We start from the raw sequence: 15,052 nt of genomic DNA on the forward strand, positions 1-15,052 counted from the left end.
AGTGATGGGTCATGGCAGCACTTCCTGACCCTCGGCGTTTGCTGGGTGGCTTTGCCCTGCAGCCAGGAGGAGTCCTTGCCTTGGGAGGGAGGCACAGCCTGGGATCTCCCCCTGCACAGCTGCTCCTGTGCTCTGGGTGCAGCTGTTCATTGCCAGCTGTGTCTGGGGTTCAGCTCAGAGCTTGCAGCACCCCAGGGCAGGGCATGTGGGGAGCCTTAGCACCACCTGTTTGCTGTGACACTGTCCCTGAAGCCAGGCCAGCTCTGAGACAAAACCTCCAGGTACAGCTCTTACAGCAAAACAATAACAGTCCCTTCTTCGAAGCCAAGCCAAGAAGGCAAGGCCTGGGCATTGTTTTAGAGAAATGCAGGAAGAAAAAAAAGGAAAATAGTGGTATTTATTTTCAATAACTCATTCAGGTTGAACGGGTAAGTAGTTTTACAGTGCTGATTTATGGGCTGTTGCAAAATGCAAGAGCTGCTCATGATTGCAAATTTCATTGATCTTGACTCCAAGAATTTCAGTACAGTAATGTTTTATATAGTTTCTTCTCTCCCCAGTCCTGCCATTTGAAGTAATAAGGGTGATTTGCCTTTATGCAGCCCAAGAGGAGACGCAAGTCAATGCTGGGAAGAGAACCTGGGCATCCTGATTTACAGAGCCAGGTCTGCTCCTTTCAGAGGGGAAGCCTTTCTTTACAGAAAAAAATGCCCTGTCTCCATGAGTAACAGTCCCTGCTATATCCTGCAGTCTCTGCAGGCTCATTTGTCTCATTGCCACTCTAAGGACACTTGACCATGCCTGGTTCATGGCCCCACCAGCATAAAGCAGCCTGCTGGTTCCAGTTTGCCCTGATCAGGATGTGATGGGTCATTATGCTCCTTCCTTCTCAGGGTGTGAGGCTTCCAGCAGTGGTTTAGTCTTTGAAAAGGAGCCTCAGCACAGTCTGTGGTAGCAGCCATAGTGTGTGATACTTCTGAAAGATCTGTATGATTTCAGATGATGAACACTCTCCAGATATTTGGGGTTGGGGTTGCTCAGAACAAATGCTTGTGTTCTGGGTAGCTTCACCACCTTTTCCTAGCCCAATTCATTCTCTTCCTCCAGAAGCAGCACTCTGTCATATGGGTGTTTGGCATACTGCAGGAGGAGCAGTGCTGCTTGCATTTACATTTATGTGTAAACCTGCCAGAAAACATTTCTATTCTTACTGGCCCAGATTCCTCCTGCCCATGACTAACCATTGCTGAGCCACAGGAGTTAGCATCACTGCCTTTAAGTGCTGCAGGCCTGTCTTCTCAAAGGTTTATCTCTGCTTTTTTTAATTAAGTATGAATTTGGGGGCAGGCTACATCCCACTGTCTATTTAGGGAAGAATAAATGCCAGAAATCCTGCTTTGGGCCTGTGAAGACAGTTCAGAAGAATTCAGAAGAATAGGGCTCAAAGAGCATATTGTATTCTGTTTCTCCTCTCAGTCTGAGTTCTCCTAATATCTACAAATGGGAGAGGATTTGCAGTGTTGCCTCTGGTGAGCCTGTGTGTGATGTGCTGAGACACTGCTCCCAAGGACTGCTGCAGGCAGCACACCCCTCTCCTGTTTGACTCATTTTGGGCTCTCAGACGTCAGGCTGCCCTAGCAAAAGCCTCCCAGCAGCTCCAAGAGAGGCACTGGGAAGTGTGCCACGCTGTGCTGTGCCTTGTCAGCGTGGGGAGCAGGAGGTGCAGTGACAGCAGCCTCCCCGTGTGTCTCAGTTGGCTCTGACAGCGCAGGTTGCTCCCAGGTTTGCTGACACCCTGGCACTGTGCTTTGCTTGCACTGAGTCCCTGCCTGCCTGTGCATCCTGATGGGTAGGAGGAATGGAGTGGAGTCCTGGGAAGAGAAATGGGTTTGGACTGTGCTTTTTGTGGTGAAATTGTTTGCTAATGACAAGAATATTTTTTAAAAGAAAGTAATTAAAGAAAAAAGTTCTATACAGCTTTGTCTCATGCTGGTTGTTTTCTGTGTGAGTCCAAGTCTGCTGTGAGCCACACTGAGCCACTGCCTGTTGTTGAGCTGTGCTTGGGGTTTGCACCTGAGCACTGCCTGGAAATACAAGATAACCTGCTGATACCTGTTCTTTACTGTTCTTTTGCCCTCTAGGCTCCAGTTCTAAACTTCACTATCAACAGTCTTTCTCTGTCACTTAGTACTGCTTGTACTCATTGTATTATCCTGATGTGCACGGCTGTCACATGAATCCATCACAGGAAAGACAGTCCTCACTTCTGGAACCCACAGTCCAGCTTCTTCTGGCAGGGAACGTGACCCACAGCTCTAAGGGAGGCTTGATGTTTGATTTCTTTTTTTTTTTTCCTCCTATTTCAGCACATCTATTTCCATCTTCCCTATCATTGTGTGTGGATGCACACACACCTCTGGCATTGTTGTCATCCAAATTTTGTCTTCCTACATAAGACTTTTGTGGTAAATTTTCTTGGAGCTCTGTAGGAAGCCTAGTTTTATGCAGGAATATCCTATTCTATTGTCCTGATGAGAGATAAATAGCTTGGCATAAACGTAGGAGGTGTACAAATGAAAACAGAAGTTTCCAGGTTCTCTAGAAATGAACCCAGTGTTCTTGCTCTGTTTTATAAAAGCTCAGTTTGCTTTCACTGAGAACACTACAGTTTTGTCTCTGATTTTAATGTGGACAGAACCAAGGGCTGTGGGGGGCACGGGCAGAGCTGTTTTCCCCCTGCACACTTGCAAGCCTAAGGCACCTTGTTCTTCCTGGCTGCAGAGCGCTGTGATGACTGGGGTGTGGACACCATGAAGCAGATCCAGATTTATGATGGGGAACCTGCCAAGATCAAATGCCCACTTTTTGAGACCTTCTTGAAGTACAACTACAGCACAGCCCATTCTGCTGGCCTAACCCTGATCTGGTACCGGATCGCGCAGGACCGGGATCTGGAGGAGCCCATTAATTACCGTCTCCCTGACAATCACATCAGTAAGGACAAAGACACCCTTTGGTTCTGGCCTGCACTTCTCAATGACACTGGGAATTACACCTGCATGCTCAGGTAGGTCGTGTGGTGCGGTTTCTGTACATCTTCAGTACAATCAAAGGACTTTTGTGGAGGTGGGGAAATGATGCTGTTAGCACCAGAACTTCCTGTGGGGAGACTACCATTTACAAAAGCATTAATGGGAAAAGAATGTTGCAATTATAGGACTGCTCAGTGCTGAGCCAATTTACATGGCAATAATGCTTGGAGCCTTGCAGACACTAATGAGCGTGCCTCTCCTTGCTGCAAGTGTCCGTGAAAATATTATTGCTGAGCCCATGGCAAAATCCACAGGCACTCACCATTAAGAAGTGATCTGCATGTCTAGAGTAAAAATAGCTTCAGATGCAGGGGTAATGTTTTGACTGCACGCTAATTTGGCAAAGATTCATGAGATTCAGACTTCTAGGAAATTAAAAGTGTCTCTAACTGTGGTGCAGAATGAACGTGGCATCTGCTATGCGTAAGAGCTCTTTTTGGTCTTCCTCACGTTGTCTTTTGTCTGTGTCTTTGACCTTATGATCTGCTTTAGCAGCAGGAGAGTGGATGTTGCTTATTAGTCATCTTTATAGGCTTTTGTGAGCTTGTGTGGCCACCTCTGGTAGGGTTTTCTTTCCCATTTACAAATGAGTCAGCTAAGGCTGTACGTACCTGATCAGCCCTATGATGCTTGTTATTGCAGATGTAATTTTTATTTCATTCCATTCCAGTGCTGTAGGAGTAAACAAGTTTCAACTAATCAGCCCTGTTCTTGCCCACCCTTAGGAACACAACCTACTGCAGCAAAGTTGCTTTTCCCTTGGAAGTTGTTCCAAAAGACCAGCACTCTTGTGTGAGCCATTCCATAAAACCCACTGAGGAGATGTTCTACTTGGAGCATGCCAATCAGAAGATCACATGCCCAGATATTGATGGGTTTTACCCTGCCAGTGTGACACCAACTGTCAAGTGGTACCTGGTAAGAAGAACTTGCTTGGGCAGCAGGGAGATGCAGTGGTGTGTGTGAAAAATCACTGGTTGGCATGGCAGTTGTGGAGCTGCGTTTCAGAGTCTCCCCAGTGATGATACTGTTAATGAAGCTTTACTAATTTTAAGAGCTCTGCTTCCATTTGGTTCAAGGGTAAAACTGCTCTTGGAAAGAAATTGAGAGCTAACACTGAAGCTTTTTTGACCAGTGTGCACAAGTGAAAAATACTCCTAGGAGGGATTTAGGTGGCTGAGTTCAATTATGGGCAGTGTGACTGACCTGCTGTGTGAGAGCCTCTCACTTTCCTGTAAAGGAAACTGTCATTCATATTCCCTCATTTTCAAAAAACCCCACCTGTTAATGAAAATTGCATCCTTTCCAAAATCCTCTGAGGTCAGGAAGTGAAGTAGTACATCAGGCTGTGCAAGACAATGGGTGTCCTGTTTGACACAATTCAGCAAATCTCTTTTCTGAAGACTGATACATCTCTACCCCACCCTCCATACTTTTCTGATTATTAGACTGTCTCCAGTCATCCTCAGGCTCTTGCCTACAGAATTACTGCTCAATTTTCTTAAATTAGATTTCACTCTTTCTCTCTAGGTGGATGCCTTTTGTCAGTGGAGAATAAGAAGTCTCAGGGGATGTAAAGTCTGAGAGTTATGGGAATAAGTTCTTCAATAACATTCTATAAAGTACTTTTGTATTTCTAGACAGAAGATTTTGTATAAATGAATTTAATAATAAGGGAAATTGTAAACAAATGTATCTGCTGATTTAAAAAAGAAATTAAAAAGACCCAAAAGGAAGAACCCCACCTCTAAAACCCTACAGGAAAAACTTCCTCAAGAGGAGCCATTTCACTCCAGTAGTTTAAATGCTTTACTTGTATCATTCATTGAAATTCACATCTCGGCAATCAATTAGCAGAATGAAACAAAAAGCCCCTTGGAAGTAATTTTTCAGACAGCAAGTCATCCCATGCCTAATAAAAACCATTAAAAATTGTATATGACCCCTGTCCTAAACTACCCCATTAGGATGTATCAGATTTGGAAATGTACCATTCAAAAATAATCTCTTAGAAAATGTGCACATCTTTGGGTTTTATGACAATCAAGATGTTATCTGCATAACCTCTTTCTGAGAAGGGATCTCCAGCTTGGTATTTTGGCAGTTTTCCTTCCCTGCCTGACAGAAAGAGAGGAGTTATTAAGGTTTATGTACTATAGATTCTCGTTTGCTATTTTCAAATTCTGGGGCCTCATCCTCAGCTGAAGGCAGCCAGGAGAGCTTGATTAGTCCCAAAAGATGGAGATCAATGGGGTACATGTCCTTTAGTCCCGGTATCCATTTGTGATTACGTCATCATTTTCTTCTTATCACTTTTTACTTTTTTCTTCCCTCTGCTGAGGTGCTCACTTTGATTGCCAACGTACTTCTGGATCAGAGATCTCTCCTTTATAAAATTGTCTGTGTTTAAAGTGGGATAAAGTTATTAGGGTGATCTGCTTCATCACTTAATTTTCAAGGTGAACATAGCAGTCTATACTCCCAACATGCTCGAAGTTCATGATATTTAGATCTGACCTACATCATGATCCCAAGTGTCACATTAACAGTTTAAATCAGATCTTCATAGAAGCATTTAAACCAATATCTGCACTTTTGAGTACAAACTCAAGTATTTTTCTGCCTGACTCCAGAACTGCAACTCGGTGGATGGCTTCTATGAGCGATATCCCCAGGGGCCCAGGCTTGTCATTGGCATTGTCCGCAGTGCCTACAAAGGGAATTACACTTGCATTGTGACATTCAAGGACCATGGAAGAACCTATAATCTCACCAGAACCGTAAAGATGAAGGTGGTGGGTAAGAATGACTTTAAAATGTGTAAAATGCATGTGGGTAACTGCAGAAGTGGCAAAAACAGCTGGAAGAGTTTGTTGCAGGATCCATTTGTGGTTGTAGTCAATCTGTGTTACCCAGCTGACCTGATGGTTTTTTTCTTGCTGGGGTCAGACTTGTGTGGCTGTCCAGAACATACTGCAGTAGATGTCTCTCCTACCACCTTGTCAAATGCCCCAAACACAGAGAGTGGCCAGCCTCAGGCTGGTGAGGTTCAGCCCATGAGATGGCCAGGGGTACCCTCTGCTGGCATGTGAATGCATAGCCTTGGCACTCCTGCTTGTGGTCTCCTGTGCCCTTTGCTTATCACTGTTTGTGGGATTGTCACTTCATAGCCAGCTTGTCTTGGTCTTCTTGGCATCTCAAAGCCATTTGTGCTGGGGTTGAGACTGCTAATCAGCCAGGCAGAGCTCCAGGTGCCCACTGCTTGGACACATCCATCCCAGGCACAGAGGCTCAGCCTACCTGCCAGGGAATTGTAGAGTTAAAAACCTTGTGAGCTGTAGGATACATTCCGAGTTCTACAGAAGCAGCTTTTGTAAGGGTTGAAATAGATATTGGTGACACAAAATGAGGTTTGTATTTTGTTTTTTAGAAGCAGCAGTAAAAAGAAACTGGTGCAGGTTATGCCTTGTGGGAGATGAGAAGGTTATGGAGCTTTTCTCATGTGAGAGGCCCAAACTACCTTACCTAAACTTTGGGGGAGCCTTAAAATCAGGACCTGGCCCTGAGTTTGTGGATTAGGATTAGATGTGTGTGTGCATAGAACTCTGCAGCAGGAATGCCTCACGAGTCAGACTGGGGAACGTGCAGTGCGGCGCGAGGGCATCGGGAGTGAGGCTGCAAGGATTCCAGGTTTTCATGAAGTCTGGGGCCCCATGGGGCTCTCTGTTGTCTCCTGCAGGATCTCCAAACAAGGCCTTGCCACCACAGTTCACCTCTCCAAATGAGAAAGTTGTGTACGAACTGGAAGCAGGTAACAACGCTCGCAGTATCCCAGTGGGACAGCCAGGCACAAAGCTCTCCCCTTCCACTGCATCTCTGGTGCTTTCCCTCACAGAGGACTGGAGCTGCCACGGGTTGCCTGGTGGACAGTTTGGGATGCCAGTTTTTGATAGAGAGCACAGCTTTGAAAGCTGATTTTTTGCAAGATATTCAGGCGTGATGATACAGAACTGTAGCTGCAGAAGCAGATGAAAAGGGGACACTCGGCTGCTTAGGAGAATCCCTGTAGGACCTTGCTTCAGCCCTGGCCCTGGCTGTGGTTTGCTCCCATCCTCCCTCATTCACCCCTAGAGTGGCTTTAGTACTCTAGCCAATTCTTGCTCACCTCCCCTTTTATTGGCTGATGACTTCCTAATTAATGCTGACCTCGCATCCCTGGGTAATGGGGTACCACACCCTTTCCCTCACCCCTTCCCCCACACCATCAGTTTTGCCTAATAGCTTTTTGGAGCAATTCCCTATATCAAATGGATTGTGTCCCATTACATTGCTGTAATAAATGTGGTGTCAATGATGATGATTGGCACCAGAGTCTTCACTTTAAAGAACAGCTCTTTTGGCTTAGAAGGTCAGATTTCATCCGTAGTCCTCTGTAAGATAAAATCACTTATTGATCACCAAGATATTCACACTCCCAAGTCTGATCCTGGGCAGAAGTCAAATTCCTGAAGAAGTATTTCCAAACCAAAATGCTTTTGTGGAGCTTGAGCCATCACTTTGTGGCATCTGTCCCCTGTGCAGTGGGATTGATTAGCACTGCCTGGGTTTCCAAGGAATTGGTTGGCATGGAACATGTCCCTTTGGGTCGGTCACTTCATGCAGTCAAGGAATTTGTAACACATTTGAGGAGGCAGGACATCTTTTTCTATTTATCTGTCTGTCACAAATCCTCATGTCCAGGGATGTTAAGCTGTTATTACAGTTTATGTCAGAAAGTGGATGTTGGCCTCATTCTTTCGTGAAGGGACACAGAGGTTAGTCTGGTAGGATTTTGGAAAGCACCAAAGTGAGGGGGGTGCTGTTCCTGCATTGCAATACCTTTTCTCCTAGGAGATGATGTTCCTTTCTTTGCAGGTGATGACCTTATCCTGCCCTGTGAGGTTTTCTTCACATTCCTGAAGGACTCCCGGACCGAGGTGTGGTGGACCATAGATGGGAGAAACACAGATGACATCACCGACCCCAAGATAAAAGTCACACAAAGGTAATGTCTAATGTGAAGCTTCATTTCTGATCCCCTGGGTCCTGTGTGGGTACAGGCATGTGACAGTCCTAATGGAGTGTGTAGTCTCCCTGTTAATCAGAAGCCCCTGTGTCTGCACCATGCTGTGATGAGCACCAGGATCTCCAAGGAGGAGGCCTCCAGACCTGGACAGTGTCACATCTTACAGATGGATTTGAGGGAGCTTTGTTAACCAGTTCACATCATCATTTGTTCAGGTTCTGGTGGTGATGCCAACAGCTGCTGTTGTTATAGGACTTATAAAACAGGGGTTGACAATTCTATTTAGAGGAGTGTTCCCAAATAGCATAGGGTATAAACATGTTTCAGAAAAATAGAGGCTGAAAACAAAAATGTAATATTATACATAGTATTGATTAGGAAGAATAGATATTGAATCACATAAAGAACCCAAATGAGGATCAAAGTCCCATTTGCTGGATGCTGAGTTACAAGTGGAAGGCAGTCACTGCCCCAGCTGATTTGCAAAAACCAATGTAGAAAAAGGAAAGGCAAAAGGAAATACTGTATCCTCATTTTGCAGACGGTCAGTTCAGGCAGAGAGAGACAAAGTGACTCATCCAGGCCTGCATAAGGAATGTGACGTGAGCTGTGAATCTTGAGTTCATGAGATCTTCTTGTTTATAGGCAAGAACTTCTATTTCCTCTAAAAGGCAATGTGGCACAGCTGCAATGAGAAAATTATGAGCGGTAAAATAAATATTAAGGAAAATCAGATAAAGGAATAGCTGCAGCTGTATTGCAATCTGAAGTGTATATTGATTTATAAATATCAAGTAATGTGTTTTGGCCTTTTTAAAGGAAGAGGTTATATCAGGGAAAGGAATACCTGTCACTAAAAACTTGCTGCACTTTCACATGTGTAATGCTCTAGTTATTCTCTTACAGTGAAATTACCAGAGATTTTGAAGACAAGACTCTGACGAGGACTCTGACAGTGGCCAAAGCCACGGCGGAGGAGCTGAAGCGGAATTACACTTGCCATGCCAGGAACGCCAAGGGCGAGGAGCGCAGCCAGGCCGTGGTGCGCGTGAAAGGTGCGGAGCCTGCAGGGCTGGGGGTGCTGGGGGCTCTGCTGCTGCCTTCAGCCTTGCCCTGAAAAACAGCAAGGGAGTGCCCTAGGCTGACGTTATGGTGTTTGTATCCCCATTCATGTGTGCTGTTTATGCTGGATATCATGCTCTGTGCCTTCAAGACTGGCTCTGAAGAGTGAAAGTTTTGCTTTGGTTTCTTATCAGCCGCTCCCCCATTGCTGGCGGGACGCACAGGGCAGTACATGGTGCTGATGGTGCTGCTTTTGCTTTTTTGCTTTTGCTTTTTGCTTTGCTCTCACTCTTGCTTCTGCTTTGCTTCTGCTTGCTCTTGCTTCTGCTCATTAGCTAGTTTAGCTAAACAGTCCAAATTTCTTCCTGGACTGTTTCTCCTTTCCTTTTTTTTTGGACCTGCTTGCACCTGCTCTGGACTGGGACCTGGGAACACTGAGGGTTTGCACCTTGTGGCTGCAGCAGCTGCCCCAGCACCGGAGGGACTGAGAACAGAGCGACCACCCCCAAGAGAGACTTTCTGAATTTGTCATCTTTTTTCAGAGCGGTGAAAGAGTGGTGTCATCTGGTATTGTTCATTTTGTGTGCTGGGGGGTCTGTGCCTGTTAAATAAAGAGGTTCTTTCCACTTCTCTCCGAGGAATTCTTCCCAAACCAGTTGAGGGGAGAGACCACATGGGTTTGCTTTCTGGAGGGGCCCTCCTTTGGAGATGCGCTCCCAAATTTGCCCTAAACCAGGACAGGGAGCAAAGAGTTCCATCAGGCCTTTCTGCCTAACACAGTCTGTTCTGTAGGCACTGCTGGCATACTGCTGCATTTCTCAGAGGCAGGGAACAAAGGGCCCCCCCATGGGCAAGTTCGTGGGTAGAGAAAGGACAGATCTGTTGTCCTTATCCCATCCCTGTACTGTCGAGTTTGTGAGGTTTCCAGGACAAGGTGAGAGATGGGAATCTGACTCCATGTTCTCAGAGACTGGTTGGTTATTTTATGATATGATAAGATATTATATTAAAGAATGCTATACTAAAACTATACTAAAGAAAGGATACAGACAGAAGGTTTAACAAGAATGAATAATAAAAACTCGTGACTGACTCCTCAGAGTCTGACACAGCTGATGGTGATTGGTCATTAAGTAAAAAAAAAATTCACATGAAACCAATCCAACATGCACCTGTTAGTAAATGACCTCCAGCCACATTCCAAAGCAGCAAAACAGGGAGAAGCAAATGAGATAATATTGTTTTTTTACTCTGAGGCTTCTCATCTTCCCAGGAGAAGAAATCCTGGCAAAGGGATTTTTCAGAAGATATGACAGTGACACTATATCACAACTGAAGCTGAGGGCACAGGCTGCTTGAAATTATTTCAGGTTATTTGGTTGTGTGAGGGTTTTGCATGACACAACCTAGCAGTTGGCATCCTCCACAAGACAGTCTGCACTCGCTGGCATTGCTCAGGGGGTGAGACAGTCACACCATGGTGCTCTCTGGTTTTACTCCTTGCTGTCATGATGCTGCAGTCTAGATACAGCCACCTCAGCATGGATGGTATAGACTGATTCACCTCTCTTCTGTGTGGGGTTTTTCCAACATCTTTTTTCCATCAAAGATTTGGTTCTTGTTTCCCAGACCCACCTCTCAGTAATAAAAGCTATGTGAGGCTTCCTGATTAAGGTGTATTTTTCTGTCTCCTTATCAGCCTCATCTAGAGCTTCAAAACCTGCTTTTACTGTAAGCCAGACCTCCCCTCTCCCACAGGGAATGCTGCCATGGCTTGTGTAACTCACACCAGACACCTTCTTCCCTCTACTCTGCATTATAAGCATGAGAAAGCTCTTGGAGGTCTTTACTGGAAGATCTTTTTCTTCCTGGTACTTGTCCTTCTATTTTAGTCTCATTCCTTTGAGACAAACCTTTTCTGGATTGTTAGGGAGGAACAATAGACCACACACAAAACTGAGAAAGGCTGAAACCATCTGTCAGTGAGTTCCTACTCCATATATAATTTTCTGGGGTGATAATATTTGTACATGTAGCAGAAGTGAATCTGAAATACTCAAATTCTTTCACTAAATATCAGTGCCTGAATACTGTTTTCTAGTGGACTGACCTGTACTATCCTCCCTTTTCCTCCCCAGGTCTGTTCTTGGTTAGTTGACTGGGTTTGCTCTGAGCAGACATGGTTACCCACCACTCCTCCTTCCTGCTCTATTCCACAGCAAAGTCCAAGAGCCATCCCTAGCTGCTGCTGGCAGAGCAGCCTTATCTAAGCTCAGTGCAGCCCATCCCACTGCACATCCATAGGAGCATCTGGCATGCCAGAACCCAACCCCTCAGCACCTGGCTTTTAGCAAGTGGCTCTGTGTGTTGGCTCCAACTCTTCCATTACATTAGGTCATATACATTTCTTGCTTCTTCTGGATGATTTCCCTCTCCTTCTCATGTACTTCTGCTGCTCATCACCTAATGAACGTCGATAAATTCCTTCCATTTTCGATTTTGTAATTCAGTTTTATTAGCAGCTTATTAAATGTTGGAATGTGGTGTTGTTCTGTTATTGTGCAGTTTGCCAATTTGCACATCAACTGCCACCAACAGAGTTGCCCAGGGATACAGTTAGAAATTTTCTGTCCTTAGTACAAAGAGGCAGCAGTGGTGTGACAGACAGTGCGTGAGTTGGAGGGAGCCTGTAATGTTCTGGCTTGATGCCCACAGGTTGCCCAGTTTGTTTGCAAGCATTTCAGCTTTTCTGTAAGGAACTCTGATTCTTCTTTCATGGTAGAAAAGAGTCAGGCCATGGCTAGTTATATCCTGGGTGTCAGTCTGGGACAAGCCATGAGACCTGTGTCTGTTTGATGGGGAGGGAGAATGGTAAACATTGCCTTTATTTTGCTGCAGATGCTTTATCTGGATCTCTTAGAAGTCAGGGCAGTTATGTTCCCCCAAGAGTTTGCTGATACTGCTGCGAAGGTCATGTTCCTGTTCTGGCTTTGGCCTGCACAGGTTTCTTCCACCAACAGGTCATTCTATCACCAGGGCCTCACTCAGAGACAGAAGTCCAGCCTGTGCCATGGACTTGCTCTGCCAGCATAACCAGAGCTGATAACCCAGACTGGGGCTCCAGGGTGGCCAGCCATCACGTGTTCTGTCAGAAAAGCCTTGACTTGATCACCTTACTCTGAAGGGGCAGCTTGGCTCCTGGCTGTTCCTCTGTGGTGTTTGGCTGCACACGACACAAGCTTGTTCTGCTCACCTGAAGGTCCCACCTGTTCTTTAACCCTGACCCCCTGTCTATTTTTGTTCTCAGTTGTAGCGCCCAAGTACACAGTGGAGCTGGCCTGTGGCCTGGGGGCCACCATCCTGCTCGTTGTGGTGCTCATAGTCATCTATCACGTGTATTGGCTTGAAATGGTCCTCTTCTATCGGGCTCATTTTGGAACGGATGAAACCATTCTAGGTAAGGAGTTAAAATGCTTTCTTTCTTTTATTTATCCTGCTGCAGGCCCTTTATTTTCATAGAGGAGTTTTCCTATAAGCTATTTTTAAGCCTCTTCACAGCATAATAACATTTTGACCTTCCATTTCTCTATCTACATGCAGTGGTGTGGGTCATTGCTCATTAGAGCAAGAGGAGTCAGGTTTTTGGCTCAGGGAAAAAGAGAATGAAGTCCTCTGTATTCTCTGCAGAGGTGGAGCATGGACATGCCAGGCTCCCCAGGGCCCTGCCCTGCTGATCTAGCTGTATCATCCAATCTAGAGATTGTCAAGATACATCATCAGGTTTCATTAAGTCCCTTCTTTCCCGGGTGACTCTCTGTAAAGGATTCATGATCTGATCCAGAGTGATCTGCTTTCAAATGTGGGAAGGCATCCAAAAGGATGGATATGGAAACCACCGTTCTGTCCTCAGTTCTTCCCTGTGTTACTGGGAGTTCATTGCTAGGGACTCTGAGGTGAGATTTCTCCTCTGGAGGAGGAGGAGGGTGTTTGAGCCCTTGCAGCTTGTGGTGTGAAGCTGCCACGGGGCGCGGCAGCTCTCGGAGGGTGTAGGCAGGGTGCAAGTCTCTGTCTGGTGGGGCGGCTTGTGTGGATAGACGGCAGTGAGAGGGAACAGAGTCTGAGGTGTCAAAAGGCAAAAGAAGCCTGGACAGAATGGTTTGGTCTGTGGGAATCTGTGTTGTGGTGGTGTTCGCAGCGGTCCCGGGACGAGGGAAGAGATGAGAATCTTGACTCCATGTTTCAGAAGGCTGATTTATTATTTTATGATATATATTATATTAAAAGAAAGTTATATATTCAAACGATACTAAAATAATAGAAGAAAGGATTTCATCAGAAGGCTTGAAAGGAATAGAAAGCAATGGGATGATAATAAAATCTTGTGACTGCTCACAGCCTCGACACAGGTGGCTGTCATTGGTCATCAAGTAAAAACAATTTCACATGCTGGGTAAACACCTCTCCAAATCACATTCCAAAGCAGCAAAACATGGAGAAGCTGAAGCTTCTCAGCTTCTCAGGAGAAAAGATCCCAACAAGAGGATTTTTCTAAAATATGTCTGTGACACGACATGCCTTAACCTGCAGTGCCTGGGCTCCAAGTGGGCCTTCCTGCCTGCTTCTGTTGCAAGTCCAAGGCCCAGCATGGGCAGTCTCACAGGTGTCCTTGTGCCCTTTGTGTCCCCTGTGCTCTCACGCTCAGATGGGAAGGAGTACGATGTGTACGTGTCCTACGCGCGCAACGCCGAGGAGGAGGAGTTCGTGCTGCTGACGCTGCGCGGGGTCCTGGAGAACGAGTTCGGGTACAAGCTGTGCATCTTCGACAGAGACAGCCTCCCTGGGGGAAGTGAGTATCTCACAGGGGGCTGTGCTCCATGCACGTCCTCTGTATTGTTCTCTGAGGTACTGATCATTGATTGCAACGAGCCTATCTAGATCATGTTTTGGTTTTTTCCCTGTCCCTGTTAATGAACTCTTTTTAGTGTCTTCTAATGTTTTTGCTTCACATGACAGTGTTGCAGATGCTCCAGGCCGCCAAAATGGCTGGGGATGGTGGTGGTTGTTTCAGTTGCTCTTTCCAGGAGTGAGGTGCAGGAATGTCAGCATGGGAAACCAGAAAACTGATCTTCATGCAAGCCCTCTGAGCTGCCTTAAAAAATTGGATAACGTCAAGGCTAGAAGAGGCAGGGAAAGTGTTATACTTGATCAGCTCACAGAGGGTAATGGAGAATCCTTGTAAAAACCAGGAGTGTCTACTTCACGAAGGAGTGGAAGGTGTCAAAGCTTCCAGTGAGAAGATAATGTGCATCCCATTCATCCTCATTAATTAGGGAGTTTGTGTTGAATATGGCATACAATTCAGCTGCTACAATTTCGTTGCAGGTAGTGAGATTCATCTCTTCAGTAAGATGTACTCCTTTTTTACTGTTTTGAGATAAACCATACAAGGTTCTGGACATAATGTCTGCTTCAGAGAGGCAGGGAATCACCAAGAATGGAAGTTTGTGAAGCTGTCTAGATACACATACTTTCACTCAAGTTCCACAGCAAGGGCACAAATCTAGACAACACTCTTGATTTTTAGTTTTTTGGAGGCTGAGTTGGTTGTATCATCCTGATGCCCATTAAAAGTTCAAAGTCTGAATTTCTGCCAGTGCAGCCACCCTGGTTTGAATTCATGGGCTTTAGCTCAGGATCTCAAGGTCCTTTTTTTTTTTGGTGACAAAACCTGTGCTGGGAAAGTCCATTGGAGTGTCCCTTTTGAGTAGGAACAGGGGGGACTGCTGGATTCTCAGCCCACCTACCTGACAAAGGGAGCAGAATCAGTCTGGGT

General features: G+C 45.7%; 1 protein-coding gene across 3 annotated transcripts in view; it reads left to right on the forward strand.

The window, feature by feature from the left end:
- Positions 1-15,052, forward strand: part of IL1RAP (interleukin 1 receptor accessory protein) — a 51,327-nt gene that overhangs the window by 25,097 nt on the left and 11,178 nt on the right. For all 3 annotated transcript variants that reach the window (XM_058031253.1, XM_058031256.1, XM_058031255.1), the window contains exons 3-10: positions 2,782-3,067; positions 3,818-4,010; positions 5,726-5,891; positions 6,832-6,903; positions 8,007-8,136; positions 9,064-9,212; positions 12,527-12,676; positions 13,922-14,065. In XM_058031253.1, coding sequence (XP_057887236.1) covers positions 2,782-3,067; positions 3,818-4,010; positions 5,726-5,891; positions 6,832-6,903; positions 8,007-8,136; positions 9,064-9,212; positions 12,527-12,676; positions 13,922-14,065 — 1,290 coding nt within the window. The remainder of the gene's footprint in view (positions 1-2,781; positions 3,068-3,817; positions 4,011-5,725; positions 5,892-6,831; positions 6,904-8,006; positions 8,137-9,063; positions 9,213-12,526; positions 12,677-13,921; positions 14,066-15,052) is intronic.

The sequence above is a fragment of the Melospiza georgiana genome, chromosome 10 (assembly GCF_028018845.1).
Source record: "Melospiza georgiana isolate bMelGeo1 chromosome 10, bMelGeo1.pri, whole genome shotgun sequence".
Taxonomy (NCBI): Eukaryota; Metazoa; Chordata; class Aves; order Passeriformes; family Passerellidae; genus Melospiza; species Melospiza georgiana.